The sequence below is a fragment of the Macaca nemestrina genome, chromosome 4 (genome assembly GCF_043159975.1).
Source record: "Macaca nemestrina isolate mMacNem1 chromosome 4, mMacNem.hap1, whole genome shotgun sequence".
In the NCBI taxonomy this organism is placed as follows: Eukaryota; Metazoa; Chordata; class Mammalia; order Primates; family Cercopithecidae; genus Macaca; species Macaca nemestrina.
In genome coordinates this window covers 169,865,864-169,890,578 of record NC_092128.1, presented here as the reverse complement: position 1 = coordinate 169,890,578, position 24,715 = coordinate 169,865,864, and the positions used below count along the sequence as shown (strand labels likewise).

Genomic DNA, 24,715 nt, shown 5'->3' with positions numbered 1-24,715 from the left:
CCGTCAGATCTTGTGAGAACTCACTCACTATCAAGAGAACAGCATGAAGGAAACTGTACCATGATCCAATCACCTCCCACCAAGTCCCTCCCTCGACACAGGGGGATTACAATTCAAGATTTGGATGGAGCACAGTCAAACCATATCACTACCTGAGTTTTCTTCGAGGTATGGAGCTCTAGAACACAAAAGTTTCTATTAAACTGAGTTATAGATAGTCATGATTATTTTCTTAAGCTATAATTCTTTTTCTTTAAGTTAAACCAATATTACATATGTATGTAACATATGTACATACATATGTAATATATGTATATATATTCTCTCTCCTCACCTAGACTCTATGGGACTATATGAGATTGATTTAATCGAAAATCATTAAACCAATGTTTGTCAAAAAACTGTAAAGTCCGATGTGCTAGGCACTGGAGGCATGTGTAGATGGAGTCCTCATGCTCTGTGTGACGGTAGCCTGGCATGTGACAGGAGCAACAGAAAAATAAGCACACAAATGGCTTTAACACTATCAGGGACTATAAATACAAAAGGACATTAACGGAAAGGATGCACTGCTTTTTAAAATTTTTCTCTATATGTAGTCCACATAGAAGTCGTGCATCTTTATACACCTTTTTGGATTTTCCACTTATTTGCATCAGACTTTTCTCCAGCCTTAGTAACTGGAATGTCTTAAGCTTCTTTATTCCTCACAGCCTTAGTGATTCTCTTCCAAAAACTTCTATCAGAACAAAGTCAGAGGTAATCTCTGAGGCAAAATTTAAGTGAATATGAAAGAGTTAAAACCCTTAACTGCTATAGTGAGTAATTTAAAATAACAATAATACATTTATTATTTCTTCGCCATGTTCTAGGTATTTCACACATATTCAAATTCTTAACCTTGCTCACCTTCATAAAAACTCAATGAGGCATGTGTTATAACTATCACTCTTTTGCAGATGAGGAAAAAAGTACACAAAGTATCTAAATAACTTCCCCAGGATCCCAGATAGTGCCTAGGCTAGGACATAAACTCAGGCATTTTGGCTGCTTGTTTCGGCAAGGTGTGCTTAACCATACAGAAAGTTAAAACATAGTGAATGTTCTCCTTCCATGCCTTGTTGTTTGGTAGAATAATTTTGTTATGATGTTCAGCCAGGCAGTTAGCTCTCACTGTTTAAGAGCCACGATTTTCTATACTGCAAGGTCACGCACTGAGATGAGGAAGGCTAGCCAATTGATTTCTTCAGAATAAACACTGGAGGAAGGTTAATGTCCTTACATTCCAGGATTTTACAGATAATTAGGGTATTTAGTAAGACTAAGCAAGCTTAGAATGATAGAATTACAGTGGAAATCTCGGTTTTGATTAATTATGAATGTAAAAATTTTATATTTAGTATACCCACCCCGATAAAAGGCGTTGACAGTTTTTACATAGACCAGCAGGTAAGTGACATTCATAGGTAAGTGACAACAGAAAAACAGGAACTACAATAATAGAATAAATGTTGCACACTTATTAGTTACCTGAGACTACACTTTTTAGGAATAATGTAAGAGATAAGCTTGTTAGTTAACATCACACCAATAACTACACACAGTTTCAGCTCAATCTGTTAATATTAAGTATTCGTTCTTATGCTCTTTGATACCGAAAATATTTAGATTATCTAATACATGCAAAGGACTGAGCTAGGGGCTAGACATAACATGGTCAGGACAAAGTAGTATGTTAACCAGGTTATTTCTGCTTTAGGTGACAGAATCCCTAATTAAACTTACTTAAACAAAAGAATATTATTAACATTACTGGATTCGAGGATTCTGATTATTTATCGTCCCCTTTTTCTCTCCTCTCTTTTCTACTTTCTCCTGCCTTCTCCCTTTCTTATCTCTGTTCAACTTCATTCTTAGACTTTTCCCATTTGGTGGGATCTCTGAGATAAAATGGCAATCAGCAGAGACCGGCTAGATGTTTCCCCCTCTTTCTTCTTCTTGGTTCACTACTGGTTTATATTTTTCAGCTTCCCACTCCCATCTTTACATCTGAGTGGGGTCATAGGGCTATTACTGCCATATGGACTGTATTTCTGCCAATGGACCAGAAGTATGCTACTTCCAGGAAGAGGCAAGCAAGGGAGAGTGTGTCTTCTCTACTATCTCTTTCTCTTTCTTCCCTTTCTGCATCAGCCTTGGAAGCAGCTGGGGGGAAGGACTACAGGATGGAGCAAGCTTGAGCTCCTACCGCATGGATCACTACTGTGCTGGCCATCAACCTACAAGGGACAGTGACAGGAGCAAAGAATACACTTTATGTGAAACCATTGAGAATTTAAAGGTATTTGGTACAGCAGTTCGACTTCCCTTCTTAATGCATGATCCTTAGATTGTCTGATCCCGGAGAAAAAGTGCTTTCGGCTAATGGTTTGAGCAAATGTCCAGTGGGCGGAGCTCTTCCCAGAACCATCAGCTCTGGCCAGATGTACGAGGCACTCTGACTTGTCAGGCTTGGTATCCAGTATCCAGATCTGAAGAAAAGCAGTCAGCTTTATTCAAACACATGGATTGACTTTCCTTGGAAAGGTGTGCTTTTATTATTAGAAAAAAGGATGGTAACGAAGAGCAACAGGAAAAATATCAGTAATTTTTAAAAATAGTTAACATATGTGTTTTGCATATTTTACATGTGTCCAGGCATGCCTCCAACTTGCTAGTTACCGAACTAGAAACTGGAGATACCATGGTGAGGAAGACACGCACGGTCCCTGGTTTCATAGAATATACATTCTATGGCAAAGATGGAAAGAAAAAGAGGAAGAAAAGAAAAGAATGTGGAAAGAAGAAAGAGACGTTAGCCAAAAATAATTCTGAGACGTTATTATCCTTAGCATGCAAAAAGTTTACTTATGTAGGAGGGACCCAACCATTAGACTCCTGCCAACAACCAAAAGCAAAAGTGAAATTTATGATAGAAAAGAGGGGAAAAAGAATCTCATAATCTCAAGACACTGTTTTGCATTGTTTGGAAGGTAAACCGGTTGGCTGGAAGCTAGCAGAGACTCTAATCAGGTTACTTTGCTCTTTAATGCTCTGAATACCAGCAATTTGTTCAAGTTATTTGTGGATTATCTGAAACTTCTGTGGAGTTTAGCTACACCACATATGTAAGAGACTTTCTCTGTGTCATACTGGCCAGTTGCCCTATGTTAATGCCTCTACCTTTCTTAGATTCAATCTGCACCATTTTCCTCAATTGAATTTTCTAAAAGAAAGGAAGACACCTACTAAGCTAATAGATGAATGAAATAATTGCTTATATGATTAATGCTTATCAGAAATAAGTGTGAGTCTGAGGTGCAAAAAAACACGCTAGAGATTATATAGTTAATTATAAATATAAATTTAGTAATTTATAGCCAACTATCGGTAATGAATTCTGTGTCACAAGTCAGAATAACTTTTTCAGGTGCCGTTCAAAATTCACCTGCAACATTTGGAACCAAAATGACATGGGCCATCGAGGGTCTGATAAACTTTCTGGGCAGATCTGGTGGGGATTTATCTGAGAAGATGATTTTGAACAAGGGCTTGAGTCTCACAAATGAGGGTCCCACAACTGAATCCTTTCCTCTCCACCTCCATTCTGAAAAGATTCTGATGCTCCACCTCCTTAAAGGATGGGGGAGTCTTGTTTTATCACTAACATAAACTGGAAAGGGTATAGATGGATTGGAAGAGGGTCCTGAAATGAGAAAAGGAGAGGAGCAAAAGTGGTAGTCTGGCTCTTGGAGAGAACCACACTAGAAGCTATGGGCAAGAGTTAGTTCCCCAAATTGTAAATCAGTCAAAGCCCACTTCCTCTTTTCCTGCTGCCTCAAGCTCATGTGCTCATATTTTCAAAGGTCAGAGGGGTCAATCTTTTTGGGACCCTGGGGCATTTGGGACCCTGGGACATAGTGGTGAAACAGAAGTTTCCAACAGGTCCAGGTTGGGTCAGCTGGAAGGAGAAAAGGGGGAGAGTTGATGGTGAGTTTCTGGAAGAGGGTTCCTTCCTGGGACTTAGAGTCAAATCTTCATTCAGCCAGTGACAGTGCATTATCACTTCCTGTTTCCAACTTGATTTAACACAGTAAGAAGCAGAGATGTAGGAAGAGCAACTCCTCCTAAGTCAAATAAAAAAGTGAGAAAAAACTGTAATGTATTTACTTGAACTCAGGTCTAGGAGTGTAACACAGGTAACTACTCTTCCACCTGTTAGTCCCTGACTAGGAAAGGTGTAGTATGAGAGAGCTATGTAATAGTGTATGGAGAGTCTGAAAAAAGATACTGTATATTGTCTTCCACTGACTACATAAGCAACTTGCAATGACCCCAACATCATGGGTAGGAGATAATAACATTTATCAAGAAGCTACAGTTTCCATTTCCCTACTTGCCAGGGGTGAGACTGTAACCAACTGATATTTATCAGCTTTGTGTGAACTTACTGCAAGTTCTTACCTTATTTACCAGAAGAATATATCTAACGTGGAGAGACCAAATAGTTTTGAGGAAGATGGTAATATTCTAGAGCTTGAGCAAGGCGATGTTAAGATACAACCTTAACTGTAAAAAAACAAAAATGCAATTATAGAACCGAGAAACAACTCCTACTACAATTACAGCTACTACTCAGTAAGTAATTTGAACACTTTGCTTGAAATTTGCCATTATGAAAGAAAGGAAAGAAAACCTCAAATGTTTCAAATTACTTCTGCTGGAAATTCCTGACTTGCCATGTGTTTCTAGTAAGGTTTGATTTTTGATGATTTTTGGAAAATAAAGAAAAAATAGAACTCAAGTAACTCATAAAAGCAAGTAATATGTGCATAATTGTGTGAGAAAAGCTAAAACAACATTTCACAGCTGGTCAGCATAAAAAATGACTTGTCGGTTTTACTTTACAGATAACACCTGTATGTCTTAAATAATACATATGTACATTATTCATTTGAAGACTTCTATATAGTATAAAATTACTGTGCATAAAAAATGAAAATCTGGCTTTTCCAGAAATATATTTTCTATAATATTAAGTAAAACAGATTCTACAGCATATGTTATCCCTCACAATAGATAGATTGTTTTGTAACATGTCCTAATCAGATAGCAGAGAAGATGGTTTCGAGTTTTATCAGGCATTCAGTAAGGTTTCCTGAGGGGGGAAATAAAAGAATCTCTACAACACAGGTCTCTAGACAGTTTTCTTCGTGAAGGCAGAGGATGATTGGTTTGATCCCCTCTTCTATTATCTGAGCTCTAATTAGGATTTCTATCAAGCCATCAGTGCAGCCTAGAGGGAAACGTGAGTTCAAGTGAGTACGTGTGTGACACATGCGTGCTGACATGTATTGTGTGTACTAATGCATATGAGATTGGGTATACATGCATTAGTGCATCAGGATACATGTTCTGCCATTGTAAATATCAGAGGGGATGGATGGGGGGAAAAGAGCTGGGAAAGGAGTGAACAAGGACTATTTAAGTGTAGTTTCACCCTCTAGAAATGAAGAGTTCTTATCAAAGCTAGAATTGCTCCCGAAGTGTAACCTTTGGTTTTGAAGCAAAGCCCTCTAAAAACTAGAATTTGCAAAGCGAGTGTCACGAAAGGAAAAAGCTCACCCAGAGTCTTTAAGGCATTCATTAATGGTCCCACGCAGTAGTGGAGCTTAGTAGTGGAGATCTTACCCGCAGAATCCACACACCCTGCTACCACCAAGGGGGCTGATACTAAAAGGGTTTCCAATTCAGCAGGCCTAGGGTAGGGATCTTGATGTGGGAAAGAAAAACGCAGAGTCGAGACTGTAATTCTTCTACATGGGAGGTAGGGAGCAGGTGTTTGGCTGGAAGGGAATATTTTACTGTCAGATATTTCCTCACTCTTACCATTAAAATCATAGTTTGGGGTAGGGGTAGGAAATGACACTTTAGCAAATGGAAATTTGAGAAAATACTACTTACAAGAGTATACAAATCTATGGAGTGGAGCTATATTGGAAATACAGGGCTCAGAGCACCTGCAGGAGCAATTCTCTTGCTTTTTCTCCCTCTATATTTGCATTTTCCAGTTTGTTTTCTGTGCATCTATTACACAAATGGCTCCATCTCTAAACTGTGAGTTTCCTCCAAACATTACCTTGTTCATCTTCTCATGCCTCCAGAGAGCCTCATAAAGGACTTTGCAGTAGGACCTTGACAGATACTTGTTAAGCTGGATACGTCGTAAGAGGTGTTGTAGAATGAGCCCACATTAGGAGCTGGGAGATTTAGGTTTCAGGACATTCGGCCGCTACTGGACTTTTTATCCACAGGCAAGCCATTTTGGCATCTAGGTCTCAGCTTTTCACTGTTAGATGGAGGAAGTTGCCCTACCTGATCTCCAAGATAAATTCTAACATTCCGGAGTAGTAAGTCCTTCTTCCTTTTGGGAAATGTACAATCATCTATCAATGGTATTTGTGATCATATACTGTATAAATTTCTCATTAAATATGCACAAATAAAACTGTTACTTAGAATAAGTAGCAATTAGTCTACTTAAACATGACTGCTAATATATTTTTCTTTCTACTGTAAAAATAAAAAGTTCAGCTACTTTTATCCAGTGCAAATCACTTCCTTAGAGTGACAGATAGTAATTTTTTCCACAATGTAGCAACTCATCCTAATCTACTAGTGTAATGTTTTAAAAACACTACCAAATGAAGTTTCTAAAGTGTCCAAGTTCTTTTCTAAAAAAAAAAAAATTATATCCAAGTAGAAATTTTCTGAGATATAAGAATTTACTCATTGTATTCATAAGATTTAGTATTTATTTCCTTGTGAATATGTAGCTCTAGTAAATATTCTGTGCTTGATATTCATGTTTGGAACTTTATCTGTGTCTATCCTATTCTCCCCACGTATTTTTAAATATTTGCATAAACTGAGTACACATGTCACTATGTAATTAAACTTAAAGGCTTAAAATTCAGATTCAGGATTCAGCACAGTGCTTGCGAAAGAGGAGAAAAGCTCCATTAAGAAGAAAATTCAAGCTGGCACTGTGTCTCATGCCTGCAATCACAGGTAATCAGGAGGCTGAGGTGGGAGAATCCCTGGAGGCTATGAGTTCAAGACCATCAAAGAAAAGATAATCTGTTGGAATTTCCTGAAATCCTAAATAACAAATCTGTCTGTGAAAATAATTGTAATTAACAAATTTTAACCACTGTCGCCTAAAATGCCTATCAAAATGATTCTTTGACATGAACAATGACGAAATGATTAAATTTATTGAATCAAGGTTGTATTAGAAATGGTGCTTAGTGCCAAATATTGGACCCTTTTTCACTGTAACTGGTTAAAAAGATAAAGTTTGCTATTTGTAGGTGCAAAGCAAAGACCACGAGAGAGAATGGTTAAGGCAAGGCTCACAGGCCTTGGTGAGATAGAGAATATGGCTGGAACCTCCTTTGCTGACCCATCCAGCTGTTACCATTGGCCTGGGGCAACTGGCCACTGAGAGGCTGAGGCATTGTGGAATTATAAAGCAATGGCCTTCAGCAATAGTAAATTCCTCCCTGGTCCTGATGTATTTCAGAATCCATCAGGGGCTGTTGGGTGTCCCTAAGGCCCCAATGATTTCTTAATTTCTAAGTTAAAACAAGATGTTACATTGGCCCCTCACAAGACTCCAGAGGGTGTTTCAGGCACAGGGCAATAGGCATTGTCGCCAGGCAATTCTGAAATTCCTTCCAGAGGATTATTGCCACTCTAAGCACCTCCATCCAGCCCTGGACCCTGATCTTTCCGTCCCAGAGAAAGTGATCAGCTTGGGGCCTTGCTATCCCCTGCCCTGCTATCTCCAGCATCACCAAAGTTAAACGTAGAAAAAGATGGAAATGTACAAATTACACCACATTCATTTTTCACTGGTGCATTAGTTAATTAGCCTGAAGAATAATTTGGGGATGGAGGGAGCTCTTACCCCTACAGTAGAAGGTAGACCTTCTAACCATAAGTCGTGGGGTTTTCCTTCTCCCTTCTTAGAATGATAATTAGAGGAAACAAAGAGGTCAGAGAAAATGACTAGCAGTGATAATGCCACCCGCGTACTAATAAGCACCAATCTTCCTTCCACCGAAAGTATTCTTTTTCTTCTAAAAGGAATTTCTGAGAATGAAGGCAGGTCAAGGCCTATGGCGATAAGCGGTTGCTTTAGAAGAGACAAAAACAGATATAGGAATTTATTATTAAATTATCATTTAAGCAAAGAAATAAAAGTGTGAGCGCAAAATTTTAAAATCTTTCGGGAAAAAAAAATGAGCGGAATTCCCTTTAAGAGTTAACTCTTTCCCGCCCTGCCTTTTTAGAGCAAAGGAAGTTCCAGTGGGCTGGGATTAAGGGACAGATTGTGGACCCTGACGAAAGGCGTGCTGGAGAAAGCTGGGAGCCCGCGGTTTGCACACAAAGCTGCGGAGTTCCCAAGCGGCGGGCGTTGTTGCCCCGGGGTTCCGCGAAGCGCCAGGAAGCGCCCTGGGCTCACCTCTCTGCTGGTGGCCGGGAGAAGTTAGTCACCCGGAGCCCGAATCCGGCGAGCGTCAAAGCACTAAGAGGCTGGAGAATGGGGAGGGAGGAAATCGGGTGCCGGGACGGAGGGGAGGAAGCGAAGGGAACGCGGTGGGTAGGGGACGCATGTGAAGCTGAAAATCTCTGGCTGGTGGAGTTGCAGGATCTGCGAGGTCAGAGCGCACGGGTGTGCAAAGAGGAAAAACTTGCGGCAGGAACTTCCCACCGAGGGCGAGGAAAGCAGGAAAGAAGGAGGCAGGGAGAGACTTGAAACGTCTCAATAACTTTAAAAACACACCAGAACACCCGTTCAGGAGATGAGGTAAGCCAAGGTTAGCCAACCCCAAATGGTTGTGAAATATCAGACAGACCCGGAGCCGCTGTGGCTTTAAAAGTGGCCAAGGAAATCTGTTTTTCTTGCCCCATTACTTTTTTTTCCCCCTCGTCCCTCCTTCCACCTCGCCAGGTCCCAGTCCCTTTCTCCTACTTCGTCTCCCTTTCCTCGATCACCCTCCTCTTTTGCCCTCCCCCATCTGATTAGGCGCGGTCTGGGAAGGGTGGGAGTGGTGGGGGAAGCTCTCCCTTTAAGAGGCAGCGTTCAGTGACGAATTGTTGAAATTGCCATTGCAGGATGGCATGCCGCTATAAATTCATTGTTCCACCTCCTCGCATCTTCACAGCGCTCGCGCTGCTCTCGGCGCTCGCAGCGGCCGACTGGGGATGACGGCGGGCAGGAAGACACCGCAGCCGAAGGGACACAGACACGCCGCTTCACCAGCTCGCCTCAGGCTGTCCCCTGCATTTTTGTTTTAATTTTTATGGCTTTTCCCCGTCTCTTTCTTCCCTTCCTCCTGGTCCCAGCAGAGCCAAGGAAACCCACAAAATAAGAAAGGAAGTGGGCCCCGGAGCTTGGAACCTCCGCAGCCGGCTTGTCCAGCGCAGCGCGGGGGCGGGAGGCTGCGCGCACCAGTTGCCAACCCGGTGCGCGGTACCTTTCCTTACTTTTCTTGGAACAGCGATTGTGCCTGCATTTGGTGGTTTTTTGGTTTTTGTTTTTTTCCTTTTCCCTTATTTGCTGAATCTCCACTATCCGACTTTTTTTTTTTTTTCTTTAATCTTTTTTTTTTTTTTTTTTTTCCTCCTCTTCTTTCTGGAGCACGAATCCAAACATTTTCCCAAGCAACAAAGAAAAGTTCGCACGCTGGCACCGCAGCCGGGACAGGCTGGCGCTGCTGCCGGGCCCCCCTCCCTCCGACACTTGACTCAATCCTGCAAGCAAGTGTGTGTGTGTCCCCATCCCCCGCCCCGTTAACTTCATAGCAAATAACAAATACCCATAAAGTCCCAGTCGCGCAGCCCCTCCCCGTGGGCAGCGCACTATGCTGCTCCGGTGGGCGTCCCTGCTGCTGTGCGCGTTCCGCCTGCCGCTGGCCGCGGCCGGCCCCGCCGCAGCACCTGCCCAGGATAAAGCCGGGCAGCCTGCGACTGCTGCAGCAGCCGCCCAGCCCCGCCGGCGGCAGGGGGAGGAGGTGCAGGAGCGGACCGAGCCTCCAGGCCACCCGCACCCCCTGGCGCAGCGGCGCAGCAGCAAGGGGCTCGTGCAGAACATAGACCAACTCTACTCCGGCGGCGGCAAGGTGGGCTACCTCGTCTACGCGGGCGGCCGGAGGTTCCTCTTGGACCTGGAGCGAGATGGTTCGGTGGGCACTGCTGGCTTCGTGCCCACAGGAGGCGGGACGAGTGCGCCCTGGCGCCACCGGAGCCACTGCTTCTATCGGGGCACAGTGGACGGCAGTCCCCGCTCTCTGGCTGTCTTTGACCTCTGTGGGGGTCTCGACGGCTTCTTCGCGGTCAAGCACGCGCGCTACACCCTGAAGCCGCTGCTGCGTGGACCCTGGGCGGAGGAGGAAACCGGGCGCGTGTACGGGGATGGGTCCGCACGGATCCTGCACGTCTACACCCGCGAGGGCTTCAGCTTCGAGGCCCTGCAGCCTCGCGCCAGCTGCGAGACCCCCGCGTCAACACCGGAGCCCCATGAGCGTCCTCCGGCGCACAGCAATCCGGGCGGACGAGCAGCACTGGCCTCGCAGCTCTTGGACCAGTCCGCTGTCTCGCCCGCTGGGGGCCCAGGACCGCAGACGTGGTGGCGGCGGCGGCGCCGCTCCATCTCCCGGGCCCGCCAGGTGGAGCTGCTTCTGGTGGCTGACGCGTCCATGGCGCGGTTGTATGGCCGGGGCCTGCAGCATTACCTGCTGACCCTGGCCTCCATCGCCAATAGGCTGTACAGCCATGCTAGCATCGAGAACCACATCCGCCTGGCCGTGGTGAAGGTGGTGGTGCTAGGCGACAAGGATAAGAGCCTGGAGGTGAGCAAGAACGCGGCCACCACACTCAAGAACTTTTGCAAGTGGCAGCACCAACACAACCAGCTGGGAGATGACCATGAGGAGCACTACGACGCAGCTATCCTGTTTACTCGGGAGGTAGGTCCAGCCGGGATGCGGGGGTCCCAGCGCTGGGATTAGGAGGTAGGTGGAAGGGAATCTTGCTGGTAGCTTTGCTGCTTCCTCAAACCTCCTGCAGCTGTGGATGTGTTTAACTGCTTCTTGCAGGAAATCCAACTAGAATTCAACTCTGCGCCTGTATTCAGGTTAGCCCCGCAGAAATTTTTGCCTGAAATGACAAGACGTGCTTAGGTAATGATGAAGACTCAGTCATGCTGTATGTCATCTAGTCTGAGGTGCTGTGGCATAGGAACGTAAACATAAGAAGGCACTAGGATGCTTGGGGAAATGATACAGTTGAATGGGGAAAAGAAAGGAAAACAAAGTTGCCTTTGGGATCATGGGTCTTCTTTCCAGTGAAAATAAAATATAACTTTGTTCAACCTAGTGGAAAGGGCTGGATGGTTCATTTACGGTAGTCACTGTTATCCGATGACCTTCTTTTATAAGTGTCCACACCTTTTTACTAGAATCCCTTGTGTTACACAAAGGATGGGAAAAGTTTCTCAAGGACTCTTTTTCCGGGTTGGATTCCTAATGGAGTTCTTACATGTCCACCTTGGAATCTCAGTTCCTGGGAAGGAAGGAATGTGGGCGGGCCAGCAGGGTATAGAGACCCAATCAGATGAGAGGACAAACTTGTGAGGTTCCTTAACAGCTCCTTTGCTTAGTCGACCAGTACCATGCGTCGCAAGCACTGCCTAGGCCAACTCCGCCGCCTAGGGAGGGTCACATCCCGTTTGCGTGTTTGGGTTTTGGATGAATATGTTTCCGAAGCCCCAGTGCAGAAGATCTGGGCGAAGAGTCAAGACAGGAGGAAGAAATGTTTTCTCAGCATTTCCCCCTTTTAAGAAAGATGGTTATGGGGAAGGAAAGAAAAGGATCTTTAAGGCTCAGAGGCTCTGGGAGGAACGCAGTATCTATTTACACAGTATTTGACCACCACGTTAGTGTGACATTTACACAAAAAGTCTGGGTTGGTTTGGGGCCTGGCTTGCGCATAGTTCTAAGCCTCAGTTGTCACAACTCTACTCTGATTGGCAGTTTTAAGTCGTGCCTCTTAAATGCCTGGTAAGAACTGACTTCTAAAGCTCATTCTTTAAGTGTTTCAGACCCATCCAGAATAAAGGATTACAAACTTTGAAGTATTATGTAAAATCATGGTATGAAATGAAGCAAACAGAACAAGGATAGGAAATTAAATGATGGATTGCAGGAGACTTTAGAATCACACAGCTTCACTACCTAATTCTTCTATTTTTACCAAGGCACCCCTGGTATGAAGGAAAAGTGTTGATAAATTTGGACTAGAGAAACACTTGTGGTTCGTAGGGTGGACATTAATGTAAACCACATGTAAACAAAGATGCTGGAGGGCGGCAGTTTAGGGAGAGCCAGGCAGTGCTCAGTGCTGTGCACAATGGAAAAAATTTTTTTCCTCATTAAGTGATTTTCTGGAAGCCATCCTTTAATTCCTCTGCACAACATTAGTCTTTGAAGCGGTAGAACATTCATTTGTAGCCTTCCTTGCAAAGCGAAAAGCAAAGTTCTGTAAAACTATCCATGTCTTGTTTGGTTTCCAAGCTCCTTTTTTTTTTTTTGGTAAGCAACTTTCCATATCTAGGGTTCCTTGCTCTGCTACATCACAAGAGGATGCCAAGAAGGAGGCTTTGGAGAGTTTATGGAAGGAGGTTCTCTAAAGGAAGAGGAAGAAATACTTTTGTAAGCACATTGCACCAAAAAGTGGGTCATTTTAGTAGTTCACTTTCATTTTTAAATACAAATCCACATTTCATAATTTTAAAATAAATAAAAATTAATAGAAGGTCTGTTACTTCCTACCTCCTGCCCCATAATGTTACTAATTGTTTCCCAGAAAACAGGAAACTACTCAGTGATTCTCAACGATTTGTCGATTACTTTTTCTGAATTTGTTTTTTGTTTGGATAGTTAACTGTCCTTATTTTTCCAAAGTCTGGAACCTAACAGCATATTTTAAATAGATAAAAAGCAAGGGACAAATAAATTAATGGCCCATCTTAATTTTTGTCAGTATTATAAGAACATGCATTTTTCAAACTAGACTACACACGGAAAATATTTCACATGGGCCCTCTCTGGCCTCCTTGCCAAGCAGAAGCATACTTTTAGGAAAGCAAATTTCATTTGTGGTTGGCCCTGTAGTATATACATCTAACTTCGCAGGAAGCAAATATTTGAAATGCGTGTGTATTTTCAATAGATGTGCCCAATTTAAAAGAGTGTTACTAATTAGGGGGCTGAAAAAATATTTCAAGGCATTTATGCAGCATTCATTTGAGAGTATTTCACAATGCAAAGTTAATCTCTGCCTAATACTTCAGAGCATAAAAAAAAAAAAGAAGGCTGGAGAAGAGATGATCTGAGGTCTTCCATCTCATGAAAATCAAGTATCTTAAGTCCCGAAAAAAAACTTTCAGAGCTATTTCCTTTTCAATGAGAAATACCCAGAGTTGGCCCCAAGATTCTACTTTTACAATTCTGTTTTGAATGTAAGAAGTGCGTTGCTTAGCAGCCAGACGCCAAGCCATGAAATCCATGTTTTGATGGGCTCTGAGTCCTGTTCAAATTTAGGTCCAGATGTCTTCTCCTAAATTGCTTGTTTTTCAAGCATGAAGCAAATGTATGAGGATACGTTTTCTACCTCTGTTTACTAGCTGAGGCCACCTTGAAAGTTGCATCTGGAAGTCAACAGAATAGAGCTAGTAACTCATTTATCAAAGGAACACACTTCACTGTCAGGACTGTACCCGGCACTCCAGTACTATTCTAATTAGAGAGAGTTAGCACCAGTCAATTTCCTGGCATAGAAGCTGTTTTCATTCTGAAATGGCACTAATGCTGGAATTCACACCACTTCTGCCATCAAACAGTAGAAATCCAATCTCCCCAGGATTTAACTTTGCTTTCCAGAATCCTTTCCTTGTTCCGGACGTCCTCTTTTATTTTAAGATAATTTCTTCAAAGACAAACTCTTACAGTCGTCTTTTTTTTTTTTATAGACCATTTGCTCTTTAGAAACAAAAGCCTACCTGCTTGATAACAAAATAGGAAATTGTTTAACATCCCTTCACCCCTGCATGAAAGCAGCAAAAACCCTGACTCTTTCATAGATTGAAACATTGAATTAAAATCGAACCAACTAAGAGATTGTGCAATATAAAAAGCTAATTCCTTTTCCTTAACTATTGAGATGCCAGTTGATAGATCACTGTCTCAGCTAAAACTCTCTACATTCTGCCTTACAGTGCTGGTGCCGGGTCACCACACAGGGCATTTCTCCTTTACCACGTGGCTCCTGGCTTGATTCTGACAACAGGGGGCACTAGAGGAAGACCAGAAGTTTGGAAGAGGGAGAGGGATGTGCTTTTCCTTATTGGCTTGCTGCCTAGACTGACTAATTCAGTCACATATTTGAGTTGAAATCTCATTTAAAGTCAAAAGTGAACCCTTGTCAAGGTATCAGAGCCTATAGGTCAATCCTAATCAATAAAAGGATAAATAACTCAGAAATGGGGAGACTGTAGCAGACTAAGCAGCTCTAGTTAACATTTTTGCAATAAACTGTGAGGGATGTTATGCAAATCTAAAATCTATGCAGTACCTGCCTATATGCACCTCCTACGTGTGAGACTCATGTAGGCAGTTTTAGGTAGCGAGATAGAAATACCTGCTCCCTGCCCACTAGGCATGTCCCTGGCAGAGAGGAAACAGATACGTGTGGAAATCGCTCTGATGTTAGGAAAACTCTGATAACTCCCATGCTGAAATATAAACAAAGTCTGTGAAAGGAAAAGGAAGGTAACAGTTAATTCTGCCTATGGACCTTTATATAGGTCTCATTGCAAATGTAGAATTGAATTAATCCTCAAAGGATTGACAGATTGGATTTAGATCCAGCCAGCTGTTATTGGGCATTTCTTACGTACTACCCATGGCCACAAACTATTTTACAATTAATCATTTCAACAATCTGCAACCATCGTATAATTATCTTGACAGAATTCATGTGAAGAGAAACAAAGATAAACTTCTTAGAGTAACAGCTAACAAATGGCAGACAGAGAAGACAGTCCTGTCTAGTACTCTGTAAACTAAAAGCATTATCACAAATTTATTCAAACCTTTAATACGCTCCTCATAGGCAGAGAGGGATTAAAAAGTAACCCCTTTCTTAAGAATCTACTCCTGGAAACAGACAGGGAAATTGTCATTGCTGTACAGCATGATGACTCTTACAGTAGATGTATTTGTCAGGTATTATGGAAGTGCATTAGAAGGTTGCCACTCCATCTGAGTTCAATTTTGCAGAAAGAGTGAGAGTTAGCCAGATACATAAGGAGGAGATAGGCATTGCAGACATCAGCAAACCATCATGTTCAATGGGGAATGGTAATAGATTAGTTTGGAGAAGATAATAACAGCCCAACTATGGGAAGAAAAACTACACACTATGTCTATTAATCTGTTCAGACCACTGTAACAGAATATTGTGAAATGGGTGGCTTTAACAACAGAAGTATGTCTTCTCACAGTTCTGGAGGCTGGAAAGTCCAACACCAAGGTTCCAGCCAATTCGATTTCTGGTGAGGGCTGTCTTCCTGCCTTGTAAGTGGCCACCCTCTCTCTAAGCCTTTCCACTGCCTGCAAGTAGAAACAGAGTGAACACTCTTGGGTATCACTTCTTCTAAGGACACTAATCCTATCTGATCAGAGTCCTGTCCTCATGACCTCATTTAACCTCATTTTCCTCCTTACAGGCCCTATCTCCAAACAGAGGAGTTTTGAGAGGACACAATTCAGTGTACTCCACCATGCTGACAAGTTTTAACTATAAATTAAGTGCAATGGCAATCATTGGAAAGAACATTAGCAGGAAGATAGCAATGATCAGACTTGTGTTCTGAAATGAGCCTTCTGGTCTAAGTAGTGGACTGGATCCTGGGCGAGCAGGCTATTTCAGAAATCTTCAAGAGGAGGCTCAAGGTGGTCTAAACTAAAGCAGTGGCATTAGGAATTGAGAGGCATAGATTGGGTCAAGAAATGTTAGGAAGAGGTGGATGTGGGTAAAAATTCTTTGTAGCAGAAGGAATGTCTTAGGCTGAGCTTCAGAGGCCAAAATGTTCATGAGATATGCACGAAATAGTGGACAGAATGGAGCAAGAAGGTACAATGGAGGCAGACAGAAAGACTGAGGCTGTATTGTGCAAGGTTTTGAATGCCAGGCTAAGACTGAGGTGAAGGACTGGAGGAATCTAGTAAGATCTGTGTGCTAAGAAGGTGACTGACTGGAGCATATAGATAGGGAAGTTACAGGAGGAAAAGGGACCAGTTAGAAATCTCAGTTGATAATTCAGGCAGGAAGTAATAATGGAAAAAAATGAGAAATAGAGGACAACTACAGTGACTTACAGTGGCTAATTAGATGTGACAGCTGAGAGAAGGAGGTGAATTAATGATGTCACCAGGTTTCTTATCCAGTGCTTCCATTTTCTTGTTTTCTGGAATATCTTTCACAGTGTATTTTACATATTAATATAACTCTAAATTATCTAGTTTTTCCAACATAGCATAGAGATAAAACCAGGATATTCTTTATTTGCTGAAAAAAAGAAATTCGCTTAACCAAGTGCAGATTGTGAATACAAAAGATAAGATTATGTCAAGAATAACATGTGATGATTTAACAAAACCATGGTGAAGTAAGTTCAGGATTCTAAGTGTTTAGACATAGGTTTGAATTTCAGCTTCAGTACAAGCTTGAGATTTCAGGCATTTAATGTCCCTGAGCTTTAATTTCTTTATAAATTGGAATGCTTTTAGTTAATATCAAGACATGTGTAGCTGGAACAAATGCTAGAGATCACCTGGACCAAACTCCTGATGTTAATGATGAAGGAACTTTGTCTCAAAGCATGTAAATGATTTACACAGTGCTTCTTACTAACAGCGTTAAATTAAAAAGCAATCTACCTTCCATTCACTATCTCTAACCGGCTTCCATTTCCGTTTACCAAAATGACTGTCAAGCATCTACTCCCCTGCCCCCAGTCTCCAACTTGTTCCATCTCTTCTTCCCCTTCTGACCTCACAGTTGTCAGAGAAAGCTTCCTGACTTGGAACTCTGGGCCCAGATTCTCTTTCCAACTTCCCTGCTAGCCCTCTGCTCGACAGATCCTGTGTTCCAGCCAAAACAAACTTCTTGTCATTCCCAAAAAGACTCTGCCTTTTCCCATTCCATTATGTTTCCACTAGTCTTTCCTTGCCAGAGTATCCTTCCTCCCAGGCTATCAGATCCACTCACTTCCGTGGAGACACCTTTATTGATTCCCTCAAGGAGAGTTCATCAATACTTCTTCTGTTCTCCCTCAACAATCTGTTCGTAATGGAAGTCACAGTTTGCTTTGCTCTTGACATATCTGTTTTGCTCCTTAGAGCGTGATGTTCCTTAAAGCTCAGGATCAAATCTTATTTCGTCTATTTACCACAGTGTCAGCACTTCCACAGTGTCTGGCAGATTGGAGGCACACAATAATTGTTTTAGGAATAAACACATCTGGGTCTCTGGGCCCCTAACCCATTTGGGCTCTGTGTTTGGTATCCCTTAGTATATCAAGAGACAAGGATAGAGATTGTATAAAATGGGTCATTGTAATGGTTGGCCTAACAGTTCCAATTAATGTAGGCTCTGCTGAAGTCTAAAATTAAAACCCCTATTATTGGGGATTACTGGATAGGTTGCCAGAAAGGCAAAGGACTCCTCAAGAATCAGACCCACAGAACAAATATGCATGTGTGTATGTGTGTGTGTGTGTGTATGTGTGTGTGTGGGTGTGCGTGTGTGTGTGTGTGTGTGTAGGTAATACTTATGACTAAAACATGTACCACACCAGATTAATTCTTCTATCACTAGTCTCTCTTTAATAAGAATTGTGTGGACAGATGGGTAGATATCTGAAACCTAGTTAAACTCTCTTTTATGCTCTTCCCTTGAGCTCCATGATTGCCCTTACCAAGGGTTAAGATCTATAGAAAGAAAGTTGCTATTATTTAACTCCTATACAAGGTATTCTTCCTTAATTTCAGCTGCTGTTGCTGCAGCTGTGATGGTATCTACCTGTATCAGCATTGGTGTTGCCTCTGGCTCCCTCCCTCAGCATATTTGCACTGCATGCAAGAAACAATCTCTCAGTCAAGACAAGAAATCCTGATTCCTGTGATTTGTCCACCTTAGGACATTCGTGTCTGACTGGTTCATTTTCACCACCCAGTACTGCCCACTGGGATTTTCAAGGTTCACACTATCTTCTGAGCATCTGCTTCTCAACGCAGCATGCTTTACCCGCTCCCTGTCCCCCATCCCATCCCCAAGAAGTGCCCAGTAGGTTTTGGGTATTATTACGGCTTCAGAATTCTGTGATCAATCACAAGCTTTGCCATATTTACAGTCTTCTAAAAGATCATACCTGGTGAATGGTCACAGTGGCAATGACCTTCCTATCAAATCTCTGCTGGTCACGCAGACCACGATGAATACACTTCTGAGTTAGATACCATGTCTCAGTCTTGTATCCTGGCCAACACCATACCACAAAACCACTAGATAAATCTCTGCAGCCTTTATATTTTACTCAATCTTCCATTGCATTACTCTCCACACAGTGGTGATAAGATGCTGACCCTGCATAAAACAAGCCTTATTTGATATGACAAAGATATCATTTATCTTCAGATCTACACTGAACAAGCAGATAAGATTTTGTCAGCACTTTTAATTCATTTACCTCTTACATGGTATGTATGTGATTCACATCTCTCCAGTATCTCCTGCTTCCAGGTCTAGATTCTATCTATCTATCTATCTATCTATCTATCTATCTATCTATCTATCTATCTATCATCTATCTATCTACACACACATATATATGTATACATACACATATATAATAGCATATGTATGTTAAGGCTGCAGGTGCTATTGTAATAGACAAGTTACAATCCTAAGACATCTTTTTAAAATGTATTTAAATTCCATTATCCTTCTGTGTTTCTGGGTGCCAGAGCAGTTTAGAAGAGTCTCTGCCATATATATATAGATATATATGCTATTGCCCCAATAATATCTTTACTCCTGCTCAGAATTTAAGAATTTAAGGAAGTATTCTATAAACTTCAAATAAGGTTTACATCATCACCAGAAAGTAGACATGAATGTGATATGCTGTATTCTTAACAATTCGATGCACATTCATTTTAATTCATTGAAACGAACATCGTTCACAAAGAAATTCAGATGTTCATTATAAGCCTTGAGGCTGAAACTGTAACTGTTTGCCAAGATTTGAAATTGTGTGAGTGAAATGGAAAGGTTGCCAGTTTACATAATTATAGCTACAGAAATATATAGTGTGGCTGAGTAGTCAAGGAGTTTAATCAGTGTGGTTAAAGAAATAACAAGTGCTTCTGTTCATAATTTTGCCACATTTCCGTGGCAAAAGGCCAAATGCATTTAATCCAATTCAAGGATGACAAGGAGGGTTGATGGCCTCTAATGAGCAATTGATTAGCAGTAAATACAGAGATACTAAGAATCTAGTTTAATCTCTCTCTAGAACAGGAGGGTCATTTCCCTTTGCTGTGGCTCTTCGTCCTGGCTTATTTATAAAGAGTAAGAAGGGAAAATGTAATTCTTGGATTTTATTACTTAAAGATAATGACCCCAAATTGTGATATAAACATAAATCTTGTTTTTAAAAAATGTGTGCAGATATAACCTACAGTGTCTAGCAACTCCCTTAAGGCATGACCTAGGTTTTTGGTCTAGAGATACTGAAATGATTGTGGGGGAGGGGCTTAAAAATGTATTGTGCTATATTATTATCTCAAAGACTGATTATTATGCAAAAGTGTGTTCCAATTTCAATTTGAAAAACTACTAATTTGTTGTCAACCACTGTAATTTGGCATCCCATGGGATGACATGTGGGGATACACAGGAAACTTTGGAAGGCTGTTGGTTTTGTGACATGATTAACCAAGGCTACTTGGCTGAGATTTCCACTGTCTAAAGCTACAGTAACATGGTGGCCACACTGTAACTTATCTTAGCTGGGAACTCATACTAAACAGAACACAATAAGGACCTGAGAACGTAGTAAGAGAAGAGAATACAGCTTGGTTGGATTTTTATGCAGCAAGATAGGAAAGGGTTAGAAGAATATGTTTCCATTGAGTATGCAGCATTGGTTATGTAGTCGCACTGCCTTGTACTGGCTGTCTGGAGCCTGCTGAGGTCCTGCTAGCATACCATATTAAAGATGTGGGAGCCCTCTAAGGTATCTGACTGTAGATGACAATTCAACTCGATGAAGCAAATGTTTGCTGAGTTCCTACTATATAAGCTGGAGAGTATGGAAGTTGGGCATACAAAGATGATTGCTGTATAATAGAAACATTTATTATTTTAACTAATAAACAGTTGCCTTTTAAAATAATTAATATATTTTAAAACCTTTTCCTTTTGGTGTTACTAACTTACGGCTTACTAGAAACACGATCTTGCTCTTTGGGAATATAAATGGGCACATTGTTAGTAAATTTTCATAGAAAATTGTGGTCAAGCACAAGAAATGCTAATGTCCATTAATACTCAAATAGCATTTAAAGGGAAAGTTTATCATTATGAATCTGTCATGTCAAAAAGTTGCGGCTTATATTTTCTCTTTATGTTTCATATCTCAAGAGGCTTGTTGATGTCCTTTTCATGTAAATTGATCATTTTTCACCATTAGTGGGGTGGAATCATGTTCCTATTTGAGAATCTCTTAAAAGATTATATGACATCTATGAAAAGCTGTGACTTTTTACCAGAAAAATGCATATACTCATGTACACAAAATTTATATATGACATATATTTTCTGCAGGTTGGTCAGCTTGAGAAATGCTACATTAAATGTTATGAGTAAGAATGCACAGATTTCAGAAGACACAACCTATGAAATTACAGCTGATTTTGGGAGTAAAAGATGACCTTTCATCAAATTATGAATTAAAATTTAGTTTTCTATCCAAATTTCTGATAAATTTGTACTCTGTTGCAGACATCTGGCTGCAGTTTGCCCCTGTAATAGAAAATGAATTATGAGGCCAGATTTTGATAAATTTAGCATGAATTTCCATCAGAATTTTAGGACCTTCCTAAGCATGACCATATGGGAAAGTGATCAGAGACGTATATGCATTACAGCTTTGTTAAGGCTACGGGCGCTATTGTAACAGACAAGATACAATCCTAAGACATCTTTTTAAATGTAATTAAATTCCATTATCCTTCTGTGTTTCTGGGTCCCAGAGCAGTTTAGAAGAGTCTCTGCCTTGAGTTTGTCTTTGGAACCTTTCCAGAGAGGAACAGGTGATACCATAAACATATCCCTGTTGCCATTTGGGGTAAGCAAGTGGCTCTATGTGGCGGCTCCTTCTGGATGTAAATTGATTTTAATGATTTCTTTCTTTCTCCTGGGCAGGATTTATGTGGACATCATTCATGTGACACCCTGGGAATGGCAGACGTTGGGACCATATGTTCTCCGGAGCGCAGCTGTGCTGTGATTGAAGACGATGGCCTCCACGCAGCTTTCACTGTGGCTCACGAAATCGGTATGCAGCGCCTTTTCTTTTCCCTCACCAAATCAAACACTTGCAACAGCTGCAACAGGAACCAAAATACTTGGCAATTAATTCCAGATTTCTCCTGGTTCAGATGTACCATTGGGGATTAAATTTGTTTATATTTGCACTTTTAAGGTTAGCTAATATGAGCAAGAGAGAAGGCAAAGTCAGCAACACACTGGATGTTTTCTTCTGACAGTGTCATTTAAAAGTTCAAGAGAAATTTACTACTGCTACTGCCTTCTTACTATCTTTTTAAGCATCCCTAAATGACCCCTGGATGAAATTTGTCACAGGCAACTTTGGTATGCAGAGATGTCCTTCTTAGAAGTTACTGGAGACAGTATTGATTCATCCAGGGCTAATCAGTTTGCACAGAAATTTCATGTGTTTTATTTCATTGTCAGTAGTAATTGCAGGCTCCTGTCAAAGTTCATCAATGGCTTATGGTAAATATTTCTGTCTGGTTCTTAATAGCAAGGAAAGGAAACCAAGCATGACACTCAACAGGGTTTGCTTTAAAATGTCACTTACCTAATTTGTTTGCTATAAGAAACACATCTAAATCCTACATCTATAAATACAGGACTGAGTTGATTGCTAAAAAATATTCCCAAAATAAAGAATATGTGCTTCCTAATTATTGACCTAGGTTACTAAGTGTATGAGAAATTGGCTTAGTACATTTAGGACTAGATGTTGGAATCAGACACAATTTTTTGTGTCTAATTTATTTTTTTTCTGTCTAATTCCAACATCTAGTCCTAAATGAGCTCAATTTGTGCTAAATTACTTTCTACCTGTGTCACACTGGTCTAATTACTTAAGCTCTCTGAGCTCCAGTTTTCATATCTGAAACATAGGGATGATAGTGCCTATTTCAAGGAGTTGTTTTGGAGAGTAAATTGGGTAGTGTTTAGATAGTAAATGTTGTTTATATTCACATATACTTATGTTTTGCTTTTTAGCTAAATAGTTCATTTGCTTTGTAAATGTGTGTATCAACTCAGCATCACCTTTTTGGGAGCAAAGCATGGTTTGATCATTATTGTGCCTTTTGCCATCTATAGCAAAAAAGATTTTGATTTAAAAGATTTTGATTTTTAAGGTTAAAATTATAACTTTTAAATGGGAATTAAAACTACTTTCTTACATTCCTAATAGGCAGAGAGTATTTTCACAAAGCATCCATTTCTAAGTGCTATGTTTTCTTTGGGGAGTTAAATAACTTCTAATCCAAGGTACTTTGTAATTGCATGATTCACAATATTGCCCCAGTAAAACAGAATTCAGTAGTTAAATGTCAATTCTTAAGTATGGCGTTAATGTTCCTGACACATTTCTTACCTCCTAAGCAGAAAAACACAAACATAAAACCTAAACGTAAATAACTATCCAATAGCATCACTGAGAACAATTCCGTGTTTTATTGATTAAGTGTCTTTGGCTTCAGTAGTCAAAGATCTGAGTGGAGTCCCAGCTCTGTCTATGGGTTCTCTGTTTTATCTCAGACAAGTGATTTAGATACTTTGAGTCTCCATTTCTTCCCTATAAGGTGGGCTAATGAGGAGGCATGGCTCTCTTCTCAGCTGTACTAGAAGAACTGGTCAGCCTGAAAGCGTCCTTATAACACATCCCATTTAGGCTCCAGGGCAGAGATTACGTCTCTCATTTATACCTATTAATCCTTACTGATAAAAACAGAGCCTAATACGGAACCTTAATCAATATTTATTACATATCTATGTATGTGCTTGAGTGAGTAAGCGGGAGAAAGAAACACGAAACTTGCTCAAGGCTACATTCAGATCTGCAGCGGAAACTAAGAGGAATTAGTCCAAATACTCAGGAGGATGTAATTAAATAGAGGAGACTTTTAAAGTACACTAGTAATTAATCACCATCATTCAGAGTGAGAGGAGTCCCATAAGAAAGGTTCTAAATCCCTGGAAAGGCAGAAGCTGATTCGTCACAGGTCAAGTGGCGAAATTATGGGGAATAAGCAGCAGAGTTGAATGTTGGCATCATCCATCCACAGGATTATGGGCTCCAAATCCTGATCTTCAAAAGGAAAGATTCCACATTCTTTAAAGGAAGGGCAGTTTCTTTCCTTTCTAGTGATTGGTTTTCACACATTGACTGCATCTGGGAGATTTCCCTGTAAGACAAACACTGTGGCAATAAATGCAGCTTCTTCAGAGCTGCTTTGACCTCAAGTTAACTAGGGTGGAAGGAAGAGCCGTGCAGGGTCACCTTTCCCAGCTCGCCTGAATTCCTAAGCCAATCTTGTGTTACAGGGCTGATGCAGCAGTCTGAGAGGCAGGAAGCCAGATGCTGATAAGAACAAACGTTATATTAAAACTAAATATATACATGTGTGTGTACACACACAGTAAGAATTTTTCTCAATAGTACAAGAATATTAGACATAGTTATACAAGGAAACAATGTAGAAAAAGGTGGACTTCTATATGAAAACTCAAACCTAAATCTTTGATATATGATTGTGCCGTTGCGTCCACTAAAATTTTTGGTTGGATCATCTTTGTTTATTTCTTTGGAAGTCCCTGTAATTCATTGTCCAATCAAACACTCTCTACTTAACTTCCCTTTTGTATTACATATGGGCTAATCTGAGCTATTTAAGGTCTGGAAGTGGGGGAATATGGATTCAATTCTGCTTTCATAAAAGAATCTGGCTTTCATTCAGTTTATTTTCTAATCTCCTTATTATTCTTTAATTTCACTTTTTGCCTAAATATTATGAACATGTGTTATAAAAAATAAGCCTTCAACATTTAGGAAACATAGCCTGACAAAAGATTTCCTGATCATCTGTGTATTATTACAGAGTCTTGCCCCTCCAGCCAGTGTGATCTTGGATAATGCAGCTTGCTGCTTTGTTTCCCA

General features: G+C 41.0%; 1 protein-coding gene and 1 long non-coding RNA gene across 4 annotated transcripts in view; one reads left to right on the top strand and one right to left on the bottom strand.

Annotated features, from left to right (window-relative positions):
- Nucleotides 1-340: 340 nt before the first annotated feature.
- On the bottom strand, nucleotides 341-8,639 carry LOC105472796 (uncharacterized). 3 transcript variants are annotated; one of them, XR_011622736.1, is made up of 5 exons: nucleotides 8,570-8,626; nucleotides 8,012-8,239; nucleotides 5,665-5,885; nucleotides 4,504-4,608; nucleotides 341-4,166 (listed from the first exon to the last, which is right to left on the bottom strand). It is a non-coding gene; the product is annotated as an uncharacterized lncRNA (long non-coding RNA). The 3 variants fall into 3 exon arrangements; XR_981809.2 differs by lacking the exon at nucleotides 8,012-8,239 and having other exon boundaries at nucleotides 8,570-8,639; XR_981812.3 differs by lacking the exon at nucleotides 8,570-8,626 and having other exon boundaries at nucleotides 8,012-8,531.
- A 1,027-nt stretch (nucleotides 8,640-9,666) lies between these two features.
- The window catches only part of LOC105472795 (ADAM metallopeptidase with thrombospondin type 1 motif 5), a 49,768-nt gene continuing 34,719 nt past the window's right edge, over nucleotides 9,667-24,715 (top strand). The window contains exons 1-2 of the mRNA XM_011726328.3: nucleotides 9,667-11,075; nucleotides 21,661-21,793. Of these exons, the coding sequence (XP_011724630.2) occupies nucleotides 9,972-11,075; nucleotides 21,661-21,793 (1,237 nt within the window). The 5' untranslated portion in view covers nucleotides 9,667-9,971. The remainder of the gene's footprint in view (nucleotides 11,076-21,660; nucleotides 21,794-24,715) is intronic.